General features: G+C 48.1%; 1 protein-coding gene across 2 annotated transcripts in view; it reads right to left on the bottom strand.

The window, feature by feature from the left end:
• The window catches only part of PRKCB (protein kinase C beta), a 304,452-nt gene that overhangs the window by 125,659 nt on the left and 163,403 nt on the right, over positions 1-15,390 (bottom strand). For both annotated transcript variants that reach the window (XM_044746781.2, XM_044746780.2), the window contains exon 5: positions 15,060-15,188. In XM_044746781.2, the coding sequence (XP_044602716.1) occupies positions 15,060-15,188 (129 nt within the window). The remainder of the gene's footprint in view (positions 1-15,059; positions 15,189-15,390) is intronic.

Raw genomic sequence — 15,390 nt, forward strand, 5'->3', positions numbered from 1 at the left:
TGTCCCCATCTCAGTGACTCTCTGCCACTATATCTAAATTTGCAAGTCCTGTTCCCCCCCTGCTGATACTTCCCATCTTCCTTTTCTGCTTTATTTTTCTCCTTAGCACTTACCATCTGACATACTCTATATTTTACCTATTTACCCACTTCATCATCTGTCTCACACTCTACAACAGAGGTCTGCAAACTATACCTGCAGACCAAGTGCAGCCAGCCGGCTGTTTTTGCAAATAAAACTGTATTGGAACAGAGGCACACCCATTTGTTTCCATCCTGCTGGTGGCTGCTTTCACGCCACAAGGGCAGAGTTGAGTAGTTGTGACAGCAGCCATATGGTTCTAAAGTCTCTCTGGTCCTTAACAGGAAAAGCCCATGGAACCCACATTGTAACAGAAGCTCTAAGAGGCCCGGACATCGTCTTAGTCTCTGACAAATCCCCGTGACTAGGCCAGGGCCTGACACCTACAAGATGCTCCACAATAACACCATTTTGCCAAATGAGTGAACTAAAAATGGCAGCACACCTGTGCTGCAGGTATGTGGGGGAGGGGAACCAGAGGGATGGTGTCAGAGAGCAAAATCCTGCTCAGGAAGTCAGAGCTACAAAGCAGTGAAATGAAGTTGTGCCACAGCTAGTCATTACAATAGACAGTTAAAGTACCAGAAGAGAGACTTAAAAATGGTGTCCTCCAGGCAGTAGTTCTCAGAGGGGGTCCCACGGAACAACAATCCAGCAGCAGCCCCTGGCAACTTGCTGGAAATTCAAATTCTCAGGTGTAACCCAGACCCACTGAATCAGACCCCTGGCGGATGGACGCTCTCTAGGTGATCCCAAAGCACACACCACACTAAAGAGCGGAACTGGGGTTGGGGCACGGGACTCTGCTTTTTGTCACGAGCTCTTTAATGCACATTGGGTTTTTAACTCTACACCTAGACTAGTTTGATAATATAATTAAATAAAAATAGCTTAAAATGTATTAATCATAACTTTTCATTTTCTGTATTTCTGATGCTTTGACATCTGGGGCCTTGCTGACCGAGGACAGACAGCCCTTCCGAGGGCTGGCCAGTTCCTAGAGATAGTATACGACTTATTGCAAGTGCACCTTTCATGCATAAACCATCCCGCCCAGAGCCTGCACCCCAACCCCCTCCTCTCCGAGGCTCTTCCACTCTGGGCCACTCTTCCCTTGCCCTCATCACCCCAGGGACAGGGACCAGACAACCAGGGACACCGCTGTGCCCTGGGCCCACTGAAATGATTCCAACCTGCCAAGCCAACACCTGCTCACCCTGCCTCACTCCTTCCTTCCCATGGAATCCACGAGAAGGGCTCTTGCCCACGTTTTCCCCTCGCTCCTTCTGCCTCCTGACCGACCTTTGTGCTGCCCTGTGGTGCCTTTCACGGTGTGCCTCTTCTCTTGGGATCTGTGAGTAACAAACTATTCTTTCAATGACAATCATCTCCTGATCTGTTGGTTTCACCATGCCTAAATAATAATAAGACCTACATTTTAATACAAAAAGATAAACAAACATGGGGGAGGGGTTGGGTAAGTGGCTCAGACCTAATACAAAGGACAGAGTCGGGAAGGTGACATCCAGAAGACACCGGCAGAAGAGTGAGAGGACACAAAAAGCTCTCAACACAGCCCTATAGTAAAGGGCCCCATCCAACGAGATGAAATGCATCCGGCCCAACCTTGAGTCTGAAAAAAAAACCAAAAACTGCACAAGGAGGGAAGAAACAGGCCAGCAGCACCTGGGGTAGTAGATTTAAGAGGTTAAACCAAGACAAATCAACAGTGTGATGTGGCTGGCCTTACCCCAAACCCACCCAAAACCAACAATGTCACCTCAGGATGCAGAAAGAAAATTATGTTGTCTAGAACAGTGTTGTTCAAATGGTCATGACACATTTGTCAATGGTCAGCGAAATCAATTAAGCGTCAAGACCATTTTTCTTAAAGGGTTTCTGAAAGGAGGGAGAACAGAACAGGACAGGACAGAAGGCTGCAGAAGAGAGGACACTCTATCCAAATGCATAGCTAGCATATGTAGAAGTATTATTTCACGACAGTTTGATTTCAGCTGTGAGTGTGCACGTGTGTGTGCTTGTGTGATGCGTGTGTGTGACATGTAAAACATACTTCTCATAACGAGCTGCAATCACAAACGTTGGAAAACCCCTGATCTAGGCCGAGGAAGGGGGCGCTCCCTCTCTCCTCTGCCCCACTGGAGGGTTCTCTCTACCTCGGGGCATCATGCTTGACAGGAAGACATTCCAGCTGGAGTGGTGTCTGGGGGCAGTTCTGGGGCTGTGTTGGTGAAGGGACACTTAGCTATGCCACGTGGTGTTCGAAGTCGTGAGTTGTGGGTTAGGGATTAGATAGCAAATGGCCGAAGGAGTTGGGGCAGCTTCACCTGGGAACTGAAAGATTCTGGGGCACCTACAACTGTCCTTGAATAAGTAAAAGGCTGTCAACATACCTGTACTGGCTGACCCAAGGCATGAAACTAGTAGAAGCTTCATGAAGTTAATCGACACCCACCATGGCAGCTCTGGGATTCCCTACCAACATGCACCCCGTCCGTCGGCACCATTGTGCTTCCTCTCATCTTCCCACTCACCCTCCCGACCTCACCATCCCCAGCTCCACCAAGTCTGTGGAAAGTCTAATTCCTCCAGGAAATCCCCTGTTCCACGGTCTGCATAGTGGCCCTGATTTCCCAAATGATACAGGCGTCTCGCAAGGCCCAGCTTCCATGATGCTAGGTGGGAAGCCCATTCTGCCGTGAAGACCTGCCCTTCCCCGGAGCCCAAATCACTTTGCATCCTGATGTTTCCCTGTGACCTGAACGCCCCGTGAGCATCTCTTCATTTTTAAGTGAGAAAACTTTCTCAAGATACGCTGTGAAGTTTACTCTACCCTCTACCTCTCACCTTCCGGATGCCCTCAATTCCACTGGCTCGAGCTGCCCCAGAGAGTGCTCCCCAGGAGGCAGGAGGACAGACCCTGGAATCAGACAGCCCAGGTGTGAATCCTAGATGTGCCACTTCATAACTGTGGTTACTTAACTTCTCCAAGCTGCAGCTTCTTCACGTGAACAATGGGGTCAAAACTTCAAAGGTTTGAGATGAGCATGACAGGAGATGGTCCCCTGAAAGCACCTGGCAGATAGTAAGTGCTTAGCAAATGTTGGCCGAATCTATCACTGGAACAGTGCGTCTTAAAGTGACAGGCTTACAAACCAGGTCCCTTGATACCTCAGCTGGGGAGATACCCCTCAGGCCATTTTAGGCAGAGTGGTGCAGCCACCCTGAGCGGTCCCAAAGCCTCACTTCCTCATAAAAGATTTACCTTAGGTGTTGTACTCCAGGATGTGCTGTGCCAGGGAGGGTAATAATAAGAGAAATAACAATAGCTGACATCTACTAGGGGAGCCTCTGACCAAGGCACTCTCTGCCTGCCCATTACAGGCAGGGACTCCAGGAAGATGGACTTCTGTCTCACGAAACCACGCCCTGACTTGCCCACTTTGGGAGGAAATAAACAGGAAACTCCAAACTCAGGAATCTGACAAAAATCAGTCAGGACACTCAGAAAGGACGGAGTAAATCATGCCAACTAGAACAATAGCAAATACACACAGGACCGCTCAAACATCCCAGGGGGTGTTCTAAATGCTTTACATAGACCACTGACAGAACGCAATGATGCTATGAGGTGGGTACCCTCACTACCCTCACCTTGTCCTCCTGAGCTACCCAGGTGTTCCCTACCTTCCAAGCAGGAAGGGTGGCAGGTATCAAAGGACCCAGTCCCTGGCCCCCTGCAGTGAGGTTTAGAGAGAAGACTTTCTCCATCTGTCCACCTCTCACAACCTAGGAGTTGAGCCAGCCTCTTGGGCAGGTCTAGGACAAGAAAGTCTGCCTTTCTGCAAAAAGACAAGCCGACTTGAAGAAGTGGCATCAGCCTTACAGTCCAGCAAACACTGGCTCCCATACTCCCAAAGGAGAAGAACGGGCAAGCAGGGAGGGTTGGGCAAACAGAGCCTAGGAAGCAAAATCTCCATCAGCACAAGGCAGCCGGTCCCGCACCTCGGCTTCCTCGTCTGTAGAATGGGAGCACTGCACTCACGGCTGAGGGGGTGCCTGTGGAGCTCCTAGCACCAGTCGGCACATGGGAAGTGGTCTAGAAAAGGGGGCTGCTGTTAATGTTATCCACCGTCACCACCCCACCAACGCGGGATAGAGGCAGGACAGGTGATGCTCCAGAGCATAGTGCTCTAGAACCAGCACTCAGCCTCAAGTCCCAGCTCCATCTCTTCCGAACTGTGTGATTTGGGCAAGTTGTTGAACCTCTCTCTCTGCACCTCAGCTTCCTCATCTGTAAAATGGAGACAACAGCAACTATCTCATAGGGTTGTTGATAGCATTATGTGAGCTGATTGGAAAAGGGCTTAGCCCAGGGCCTGGCACTCATCCTCCCTGTTCTTTGCCCTGTTGGCAGTAGTAGTAGAGAACCCCGGGCAGATGGAGAGGCCACTCAAGAGCCTGAACCGCATCTCCCATGGCCCTTACTGCCCCACGGGGCCCAGCACAGCGCCTGGGTCACGGGGCGCACTCAGTAAGTGTCAGCCATGGGCCCTCCTCTGTTCCATCACTCTTGGATCTTAGACCCAGGCTACCTCCTCCAGGGAACAACCTGGGATGTCTCCAGCCCATACTACTTCCTCCCTCATCTAAACTCCAATCACAAGAAAGATTCGGACCCAGCAGTACTGAGGCAACTGGCTGAAGATGAGCAGGTCTTTTCCACGACCTTGACGCTAAGCTATTCCTGACCTACGTCCTAAAGGAATTGCCCACATTGCCCCACCTCCCACCTCTCGCCCCCTGGAATGCTGGGCATGTCTCTAATACTTTCATAGCCATCAACCGTATCTTCCCAGTGTATGCTCGGATGTGTTGAAATCTGACAGATGGACCCTGGGTGCAAATGCTGCCTCCTCCATGTGCTGACAGCACGACCAGAGGCAGGTGCTCAGATTCTTCAAGGTTTGGTTTCCTCCTTTGTAAATGAAGAAAATAAAATGACCGCACTCATACGGTGGTTGTGGGACTGCACACAGTGACCTTGCACGATGCTCCTTGAATACTCTTAGCATCTAAAGCCCCCTGCACTTAGAAAGAAACTCAAACCCCTCGAGGCTCACAGGCCTACCCGGCACCCATCCACCCTCCAGCCTCACCTCCCTGCCCATCACTAGGCTCCAGCTGCACCATTTTCAGCCAGTCCCTGCAAGCACAAGCCCACCACCTCCTCCCTCAGGGTCTTTGCCTGTGCTGTTCCCTCTGCCTAGCATGTTCTTCCCTGGATTTTCAGTGAGCTGGCTTCCTCCTGCTCACGATTCAGGTCTCAACTCAAAGTCATCGTCTCTGCCGATGACCCACAGGTCATCCTCAATCACGTCACTCTGCTTTATTTTATTTTCTTCCTGGCCTTTATCACTATCTGAAAGTATTTTGTTTGCTTGGTGTTCATTTCCCATCATTAGAAAGAACTCAAGGGCCACAAGAGCAGGCGCTTCATGACGGTAAGCAGTGCCTGGCACACAGGAGGCACCCAGCGAAGCTTTGTTGAAGAAGTGGAGGAGCCAGGATGCAAACCCAGGCCTGACTTCCAAGTCCCTGCTCAAGCCCTGTGATCACAGACTACCCTGGCCTATAATTAGTATAGACCTGCAGCGAGTCAATGAGAAAAGCAGGCTGGGGCCAGTGACTGGAAAGCAAGGTGTGCCTTCTCCCCCTGGGTGGCAGGAGACAAGGCTCAGGGTCATTTTACACGAACAGCTCAAGCCAGGGGCTCATGCTACATGAGGCCTATTCCAGGGCAGGCAGGTGGGTTTGGGCCACCAACAAAAGGGGATTCTGGCCCCTAAAGTACTGACACCAACCCTCCTGCCCGCTGAAATGCCATGGCCAAGGTGGGGCTGGATGGCACACCACCCCAGGCACGAAGAGCACGGGTAAAGCCCGCCACCTAGTGGACAAGTCACATCTTCCTGTTCCATTGTGACTGTCTGCAGCCAGCAAAGGGTTATGGAATTTTAAAGCGCATACAAACCACCTTGTGGTGAAACGCAGATTCTGATTCAGCCGGTCTGGATGGAACCTGCGATTCTGCATTTCTAACCAGCTCCCAGGTGATGCTGATGCTCCTGGGCCACAGAGCACACCTAGAGCAGCCAGGGCCTACAGTGTGTGAAGTGTGAACACCCCAAGTGAAATTCTGAGGCCTGGGGAGGCCACACACTGGGAAACAGAATTGGAAGGCACCAGAGTATTTGAAGATTTTTAAGTCAAAGAAGTCAGACCTGGAGGCAGAGTGGGGATGGAAGGGGTATTAGTGTGGGCTGCCAGGCAAGGGGCAGAGGGAAGAGGACACGCTTCCTGGGCAGCAGTAAGGGGGATGCAGGTGACAAGGGCTGCACAAAGGCATCCAATGGCAAACACCACGAGAGTCAGGGATCAGGCCCAGCTCACAGGATGGATGCCACACAAGACACAGATGAGTGACAGTGCAAACACCCAGCCAGGGCCTGGGCCCAGCTCGCCCCTGGCAGAGAACCACCCAGCAGTCCTCAGAGCCACAAACACCCTGTCACTGGCATCAGCCACTTAATTTCACTGCTTAGTTTTTTCTATACAGAGATTTTTCTGGGTTTATTTTATTTTTCAAAAATTGCAAAAGTGGTGTTTATTGCAACCGGAGAAACAATTCCTAAGACCTAAAAAGAGGTGACACAACCTCCTCCCGGCCCCAGTCTCTCTCCACTTCCACTTCCCCAAACCTTCTGTGATCCCAATGTTTACAGCCTGACTTGTACCCTTCCACACTTTTCTTCCCACCCTTATAAAACTATACAAACATAACTTCACACGCAGGAAGTGTCTGTTGCAGCTGCTTATTTCTTCGAAATGAGATCATACTAAATATATTTTTATGCAACCTAATCCTCTCACTTAACAATACATCAAAGACGTTCCTCCAGGTCAGGGGTTGGCAAAGGTTTTCGGTAAGAGCCAGAGACTGAAAGTTTTAGGCTCTGTAGACCATATAGGCTCTGCCACAACTACTCAATGAACTCACCACTGTATCATAAAAAGTAGCTATAGTCAATTTGTAAATGACTGGATGGGGCTGTGTTCCAATAAAACTTTATTTACAAAAACAGGCAGCGGGCCAGATTTGGCCCACAGGCCATAGTTTGCCAACCCCTGCTCCAGGTCAATAGCTGTAGCTCTAACCCATTGGTGTTTTGTTTTTAATAATCTAGAATTTTTATTCTTTAAGATTTTGAAGTAATAAAAGTATAATTTGCAGTATAAGATGCATACAAAAAGTGTACAAATCATAATTGCATAGTTTGATGAATTTTCAGAAAGTGAATACATCTGTGTAATTAGTTCCCATATCAAAAAACAGAACATGACCAGCTCCACGGAAGCCTCACATGCCATTTTACCTCACTGTTTTCAACAACTGCATAATATCCTATAAAATGGATAGACCCTAATTAGGCTGATTCCAATTCTTTGCCACCACAAACAAAACATCAATAAACATGCTTGTTCTGGACTCTATTTCCTTGCATGCTGGTGTTTTATTTTTATAAACAAGGATAGACTCTCAAAAAGGAAATTTGAGAGTCAAAATGTCCTTCTGTACTCATACTGTAATAGGTATCGTGGGACCACTTCCCCCAAAGGCACTAACAAGTCACAGCCCTGCAGGCCCAGCAGCGCCCCTTTTGACGCAGTTCAGCAGGCATTTGGGAAACACAGCACATCTGCATGTTTGGGGGCCCTGGGCAGTGGCCTGAGCTTGATAATTCTCATGAAACTTAAATGTTCAGGGAAGAAGAGAAGGAATAATGAGTAGAAAGACTTCAGCTCCCTTCATCTCCTCAAGTCAACACCGTCTCCTTCAGTGTCACCTACTACCTCACAAGCCAAAAGGCTTCAAAGGAAGGGAGGGCAGGGATCCTTGCCCCGGCCTCACGGGTGTGCAGACAACCATCTACAATGCGCTGAGAAAGACGGTTAGAGTTCATCGACGGAGATGCGATTTAACTCAATTTCTTCATTACAAAAACACTGAGGGGAAGCAAAGTAACGCGGGTGTCTTGCTGAGGTTTGTTTTAAGGGAATTCATTCTCCGATGAGTACATAACCAAGTGTTTTCAACAAACCTATTTTCCTGCATCACAATTTCTCAAAAAAAAAAAAAATCCAACAACTCTTAAGTATGATGTAGTCTAAGAGATCGTAGGCACTATGGCGCCCCAGCTCCCAGAGCTCACGGGTGTGTGGGTGTGTGTGGGTGTGTGTGGGTACGCATGTCTGCACACGCAGGGCATTTCTCTGAGAATGGTGCTCACAGCTTGCACCAGACCCCCAATGGCAGCTGTGACATCAAAAAAGAGGATTAATTTGGTAGGGATTAGGGTTACACAGTAGTATGCATTTGTTAAAACTCAACCACTGTACACTTAAGGGTGTGTGCATTTCACTGTATGCAAATTTTACCTCAAAAGTAAAAAAAAGGAACTGTAAATAAGTTTTCAATTCTTCTTGGTGATGTACATGCTGAAGTATTTAGAGGGAACTGAATTGATGTTTTCAATTTACCTTGAAATGTGTCAAAAATAAGACGGATTGATGGATGGAGAGCAAGATGGATGGTTCTGTGATTAAGTAAGTGCAGTAAATGTCAATGGCAGGATCCAGGTGGTGAATAAATGAGTGCTCACTGTAAAATTACTTCAGCTTTCCTGTATGTTGGACATTTTTCATAATAAAACGTTGGGGAAAAAATACCAGCCAGTAATGTATAACGGAGGGGGGGGAATCCACAAGAACTGGGTCCTATCCCCACTCCATGATGTGTGCCCTTGAGAAGTTACTTCCTTTCTCTGGGCCTCAGTGACCCAGCTGTTTAATGGGGGGCAGGGGGGTGGTTGTTAACGGCTCTCTGCACCGCCTTCCATCATGGACAACGATGGTGCTGCAGTGTCACTTTGTGCAAGATCTGGGCATCTCTTGAAAGAGATTCTTTGGGGAGGAATGGCTTTGAAGGCAGACTTGTCCCCTAGTGGGTCCTGGTGGCCTAGTTTATTCTCACTTCATGTCCCTTCAGTTGATGCAAGGCTGGGTAATATTTTGAGATATTAATCCAACTGGATTTTTCTTCATTACATTTTCCTTTTCCTCCCCTCTTCTCTTTCCCTTTAAAGCAAAAAGCCAGCCCAGGGAAGTATGCGGCAGAGCAAAAAGCAGAAATAGCCTTCAGGTCATTCTGGCTCTGTGTTCCAAACTCCCAAAACCCAGAGGTTTTAAAGAAGAAATCATGTTAAAGTAGGGGATTTGTGGACACAGAGTATCCAAAAAAAACTTGAAGTGCAGTGAATTTTAACCTGGTAAGAAGAAGATTGCTTGTGGCTAATAAAAGGAAGAAAGATTTTAAAAGATTCCAAGAGCCCCAGGGAATTGGCAAGACCCCAGGTTGTGACATTCATCCAAAGAGACTTGTCTTGTCCCCTGCTGTATCCCAAGGGTCTAGAATATGCTTGACAAACAGTAGAAACTGAATAAATATTGTTGAATGAATAAGTGACAGACTGGGAGAGTAAGTGAATAGATTCTAGAGGAGCTTATAGCCAGAACATAGGGAAGGAAGCCATACTCAACAGCTACTAGTCTCCCACATTCCTGCCATTTCCGGTCTCCATGTTTCCGTGCAGTATTCCCTCTGCCTGGAATGCAGCATCATGGTAAGACTGTGGCTGTGGAGCCAGACTGCCTGGGCTCAAATCTGAGACCCAGCATTTACTGTGTGACTCCTGGAAAGTTACTTACCTGGCTCTGTGCCTCAGTTTCCTCACATATAAAAAGGGGATAATAATAACACTCTGACAGAGCATTGTTGTGAAGATGAATGGGTTGACCCTGTAAAGCTCTTGGCATGTAGTAAGTACTCAATAAACACAGCTAGTATTATTTTTCTTATTTACCCTGACACAAAGCTTGCTCCATCCAGATAACTCCTACACATCTTACAGACTCAACTCAGACATGGCTTCCTTCTGGAAGCTTCTGCATGCTCCCATAGTACCATCACACTAGTTGCCATGTTGCAATATAATTATCTCCGTCTATCATTCCCACTAGGCTGTGAGCTCCCTGAGGGCAGAGACTAGATCTCATTTGTAATTGGATCCAACCTAGTACTCAGACCCTTCCTGAATGAATGAATGAATGAACACCTATGCTTACTGAGCTCATCTCACCTTCCTCACACTGTAAATGCCTAATCATTCCAAATCTCCCCCACCTCCCGTCCTGGCCCTCAGGTAGAGTATACCCATGCCTGCCCTCTGCTCTTCTGGTCTTGTCCCGCCATATTGCTTTTAGAAGGAAGATGCTCAAATGGAATATCCAGGTGAAGGGTCCTCACAGGTTTTCCTGTGCTCCTTCCCCTTTGTTAGAGGCCCCAAGAAGGCACAACCTTCTCCACCTCACAACAGTTCTTTATATAACAAGAGGGGCTTCTGTGAGTCTTCACCATCAGCTTCCTTTCTCCTAAGAGTGCTCGTCAAACCTCTTTTGCCATCTAGCGTGTAGGTAGATGTGATCCTCAACTTTCCCCAATAGCTTGTCAAGAATTTATGCCTCTTTGGTGCTCTTCGTTTTTTCATGTGTGGATGTCAGATCTTGGGAAAGATTTAAATACCATAACACTGGGAGCACCTAAGTCTTTCTGGAGATGCTTCAGTCTAAGAAGGTTCTATACAAAACAATACAATGGTAAGAACACTGAATGGGAATCCCCGCCCTCCCCGACAAAAAAAAATTTTTTTAATTGCTCCTTCTGATTTTTTAAGAACAGCTCAGCCTCAACTTCTGTGAGAGATAATTATGGATATGGTTAAGGATTTTCAGACGGCTGTAACGTAGAAGAAAGTAAATAATGAAATGCCGGTTGTTAGGTTAATAGGGAGATACCGAATTGAAAGAGGGTTATATATATATGAAGACATGGGCTTCACACACTCCAGAGCATTTTACCACTTGAATCTGGGCTTCTGACATTGTATTGCCTGCTCCCATGACACCACTGAGCATCATGAAGCCCACACGGCTTCCTGTGATTCCACAAGTCCCATTGCCCCATGTCTTTCCTATATTATCCAGGCAGCGAGGGTGGTGATGGCTGCAAAGGGTAGGTCCCAGTGCCAGTAATAGCTGCTGTTGACTTGGACCTGGTCCTTAAGATTTTCTGTGTGGTCTCCTTCCTATAAGAATAAGTGTGTGAAATGGACTATCTGCTGAACTTCAGCTCTTGACTTCAGAAGGCACTGATCTGAGGATCATCTGCAAGGTCCTGGTATCTAACAGGATCCTCGAGTGGCATCTCATTCATACATGTGTCCACTGGTTCCACAGATATTTAGTGATGCTCATCACACTAGGTGCTGGAGAAAGAGTGATGAGCCAAAGCACATACAGTCCTGCTCTCCTGGAGCTTAAAGGCCAGTGGGAAAGGCGGACACTAATGAACCCCAACATTAAACCACAACCGACACAAGATCAAGTTCAGGATACCATGAGCGTCTACCACAGGGAAAGGTCAGAAGAAGCTTCCTTGATGGTGAAAATGAGCTGGGACCTACAGAAAGAGGACAAGTGAACTGCTGGAAGAAGACAAGAGGGCAGAGACAAACATTCTGGACTGAGGGAACAGAATATGCAGATGTCCTAGCGTGGGAGCAGCCTGGAGAGGATGAAGGATCAAAAGAAAAGAGGGGGAGACAAGGAATAGAGAGCAATATCCTTATGTTAGATTTAGTCTGTCCTAAGGGGCATGAGAACCATCGACCAGCTTTTTAAAGGAGACTGAGCAGATTTCCGTTCTGATGGAATGGAAAGGGTTCTGCAAGAACCTTGAGAGCAGATATAAAGCCCGGATTTCAGCGGCCAAGGGAGATGCAGAAACCTTCAGATCTTTCAGAAGCACCTGTACCTGGTGGCCTCTGGAGATGCTGAGATTGCCAAAGAGCACGTGACGTTGACAGCAATGTGCAGAGCTTCCCGGGCTGGTGAGTAGAAAGTCCTGAGATTGAACGCGCTCTACGGTCTGGATGAAGTGCTGGCTGCGGCCAGCACGGTGAAGGGGCAACAGCAGGGCACAGTGACCTGCAGTCAGGAGGCCCAAGAGCTCATCCCTGCTCGACACCTGACACCAGGCAAGCTGTTCAGCCTCACTGAGTCTTAGTTTCCCCTTCTATATGGTGGCAACAATGCTACCTCCATCAGATGGCCCGACATCAAAGCACTTGGAAACCCTGCTAGCTGTTTAACTAATGCTAACAAAGTTAGTCTGCCTCAAAGGTTAAGGGAGTCCCAACTTTCTTCCCTTCCCCCTTGTTATGGGTTGAATTCTGCCTCCAAAAAAGATACCTTCAAGTCCTAACCCCAGTACCTGTGAATGTGACCTTGTTTGGAAATACAGTCTTTGCAGATGTAACCACCTTGAGATGAGGTCATACTAGATCAGGGTGGCCCTAATCCAATGCCTGGTGTCCCTATAAGAAGAGGAAATTTGGACATAGAGACACACAGGGAAGAATGCCATGTGATGATGGAGACAGAGATTGGAGCGATGCCTCTACAAGCAAGGGAACACCAAAGATTGATGGCAGCTACCAGAAACTAAGAGAGAGGCACGGAGCAGGCTCTCCCTCAGACCCTCCAGAAGGAACCAGCCTGCAGACACTGATCTCAGTCTGGCCTCCAGAGCTGTAACAGAATAAATATCTGTTGTTTGTTTGTGGTACTTTGTTACAGCAGCTCTAAGAAACAAATACGCCCTCGATTCATAGGTATGTACTGGGATTGTCTGAAAATCATGTCTTGTGAGCAAGATATGCCAGAGTATATCTACAACTAAGGGGGAAGACTTCAACCTTGAATTTGAAGAGGTGTCGTATTGTGTACTACATGGAACAAAGACTCCCCAAGAAATGCACATAAGAAGTAACTTAGCTAAACCACAAAGGGATTAAATAAGGGGTGAGGGCGGGGGGAGCGCAGGAAACTAAACTAAAAAGTAACCTGGTTTAGGGTACTTAAGAGTCGAACAACCGAGGTGATGAAGTGTGTGACTCTCCACACCTGTTTCCTGGTGGGTAGATGATAATCCTACTTAGCTCATTAGAGTTGCTGAAAAAACTTAAGATATTGCCTGTAATTGCTGTGCACAGTGACTGATATATTAAAAATATCAAATGTTAGCTTTTGTTTTATTATTACTAATGGTGTGCGCTTTTGGAAGCATAACTTCTCTGAGCCTTAGTATCTTCATTCATAAAACAAGCACAATAGATGCTTGTTTTTCATAAAGTTGTTGTGAGGATTGGAGATAACATGTAAGGCTTTTTTTTATGGAGATATAACTGACACGTAACTTTGTGTAAGTTTAAGGTATACAACGTGTCAATTTCAGACATTAATATATTGCAATACGATTACCACAGCAGCGTTAGCTAACACCTCTATCACATCACATAATTCTCACTTCTTTTTTGTGGTGGGAACAATGGATGAACCTTGAGGGTATTATGCTAAGCAGGGTTTTGAGCACTGTGCATCCAACGGGTTCCACAAGCATTGGCTGTTCCCAGTAACATATTTGAGCCAGTGTGGTTCCTAGAGAACGACAGTAGAGGGCAGCAGGGTCTCATTTTTGCCCCTCCAGCCCCAGGAAACTTAGTTGGGAAAACTAGTCTCTCTGGAATCCACCACAGCAGCCTTCTAGGGCCCTCAAGCATCCCACTGGGAGGAAGTCAGCCGTTTGCCAAAAAAGCAATTCACTGGAATGTACATTTCCTACGAGCTCACTAGGTGTCAGGAACCTTAGTTTAAAACAGAGATTGTACGTTATACGGATATTTTTCAACTTTTATATGGTGTAGGTGAGGCCCCTCCCAGCACAGGGCTCAGCATATCAGAGCTGCTGAACCATACCGGGGCCTCAGAAACTGACCAATTTTTGCAAAATCAATCCCTTCCATGATCACTTTCCTAAGTTACCAAGTCATAGAACCTTGCTTACATTAATTGGTTATCAAGTCCAAGTAGTTTGTCACAAGGCTTTGTGACAGAATTCCTCCAAAGTTTTAGTCCCGTTCAGGTCCAGCTCAGTGTTGGTTTTACCGTAGCTTTATGGCTGAGTATTTACCAGCCCAGAGCAACCGGATTTCCATTTTGCTTGAGCTTCCTATGCCAGAGCCAAGTATTTCTCGAATGCTCCGTTGCATGAGCGACAGACACCATCCTCCTCTGTAGTCCCCTAGTCCCACTGCACCTCTTCAGGAGGCTGTATTGCCCCTCTTTCTTATTATTATGAAGTATTTCAGAAGTGCAAAAAGTATAGAGAATAATATCACAGGGATGAGCGTAGCCACCTCAGGTTTGAGAAAGAAACACTTCGAATAGAAGGAAAGCCCCCAAGGATGCAGACCGCATCTCACCTCCTCCCCAAGATGCAACACTCTCCCAAATAGGGTGTTTATCATCAAGACTCTATTTTTCCCAATGGAAAAGTTTGAGGAAGGACCAAGCATCCCTTCTCTGCAATCTTAGTAAAGGAAATAGAACTGCACACTCCAAAGACGCTGAGCCAAAGAGTGGGAAGGGGAGGGGGAAGCTTGCGGAAGTCATAAGTCCAGGCGCCCCATCTCTGAGCTCCAGGCAGCCCGAGGTGCTCACAGCGGAGCTCTGTGGTGTACACTTTCTAAGGATGCCCAACAGCGGGGAAGGCCGTAATCGGGGGCGGCGGGTGTGGGGGGGGCGCAGGCAGTGTCACGCCACCTCCCTCCCCCGCCCCCGCGGCCGCCCATCCCTCCTCAGCCTCCCCTCCCCCAACATCCGCATCGAGCAAGGTCTGGACCCAGAGGAGCGGGCGCAGGAGCCCCAGCGCCACCTACCGACAACGATGAGGACTTCCCTCTCGATGTGGGCCTGGATGTAGATGCGGCCGCGGCGCTCCGTGTGGTCCGTGCCGCAGAGGCTGGGGACGTTCATCACGCAGCGCTTGTGGACGTTCATCATGCAGGCTGCGAGGGCAGAGAGGCGCGCGGCTCAGGCTGGTGCCCACGGCATCTGCCCCCACCGGGCCTGGCTGGGTCCCTCCTGCTCCCCTTCTTTCCTCCAAGTCTGGCCAAGCAAGACCAGCCTGCCCTGCCAGAGTCTCATCTGAGGGGCTTCTCCAACTCTTTTCCCCAGGCCCTGACGGACAGAGGTGGAACTTGTCCGCCC

Source organism: Equus asinus, chromosome 14 (genome assembly GCF_041296235.1).
Source record: "Equus asinus isolate D_3611 breed Donkey chromosome 14, EquAss-T2T_v2, whole genome shotgun sequence".
In the NCBI taxonomy this organism is placed as follows: domain Eukaryota; kingdom Metazoa; phylum Chordata; class Mammalia; order Perissodactyla; family Equidae; genus Equus; species Equus asinus.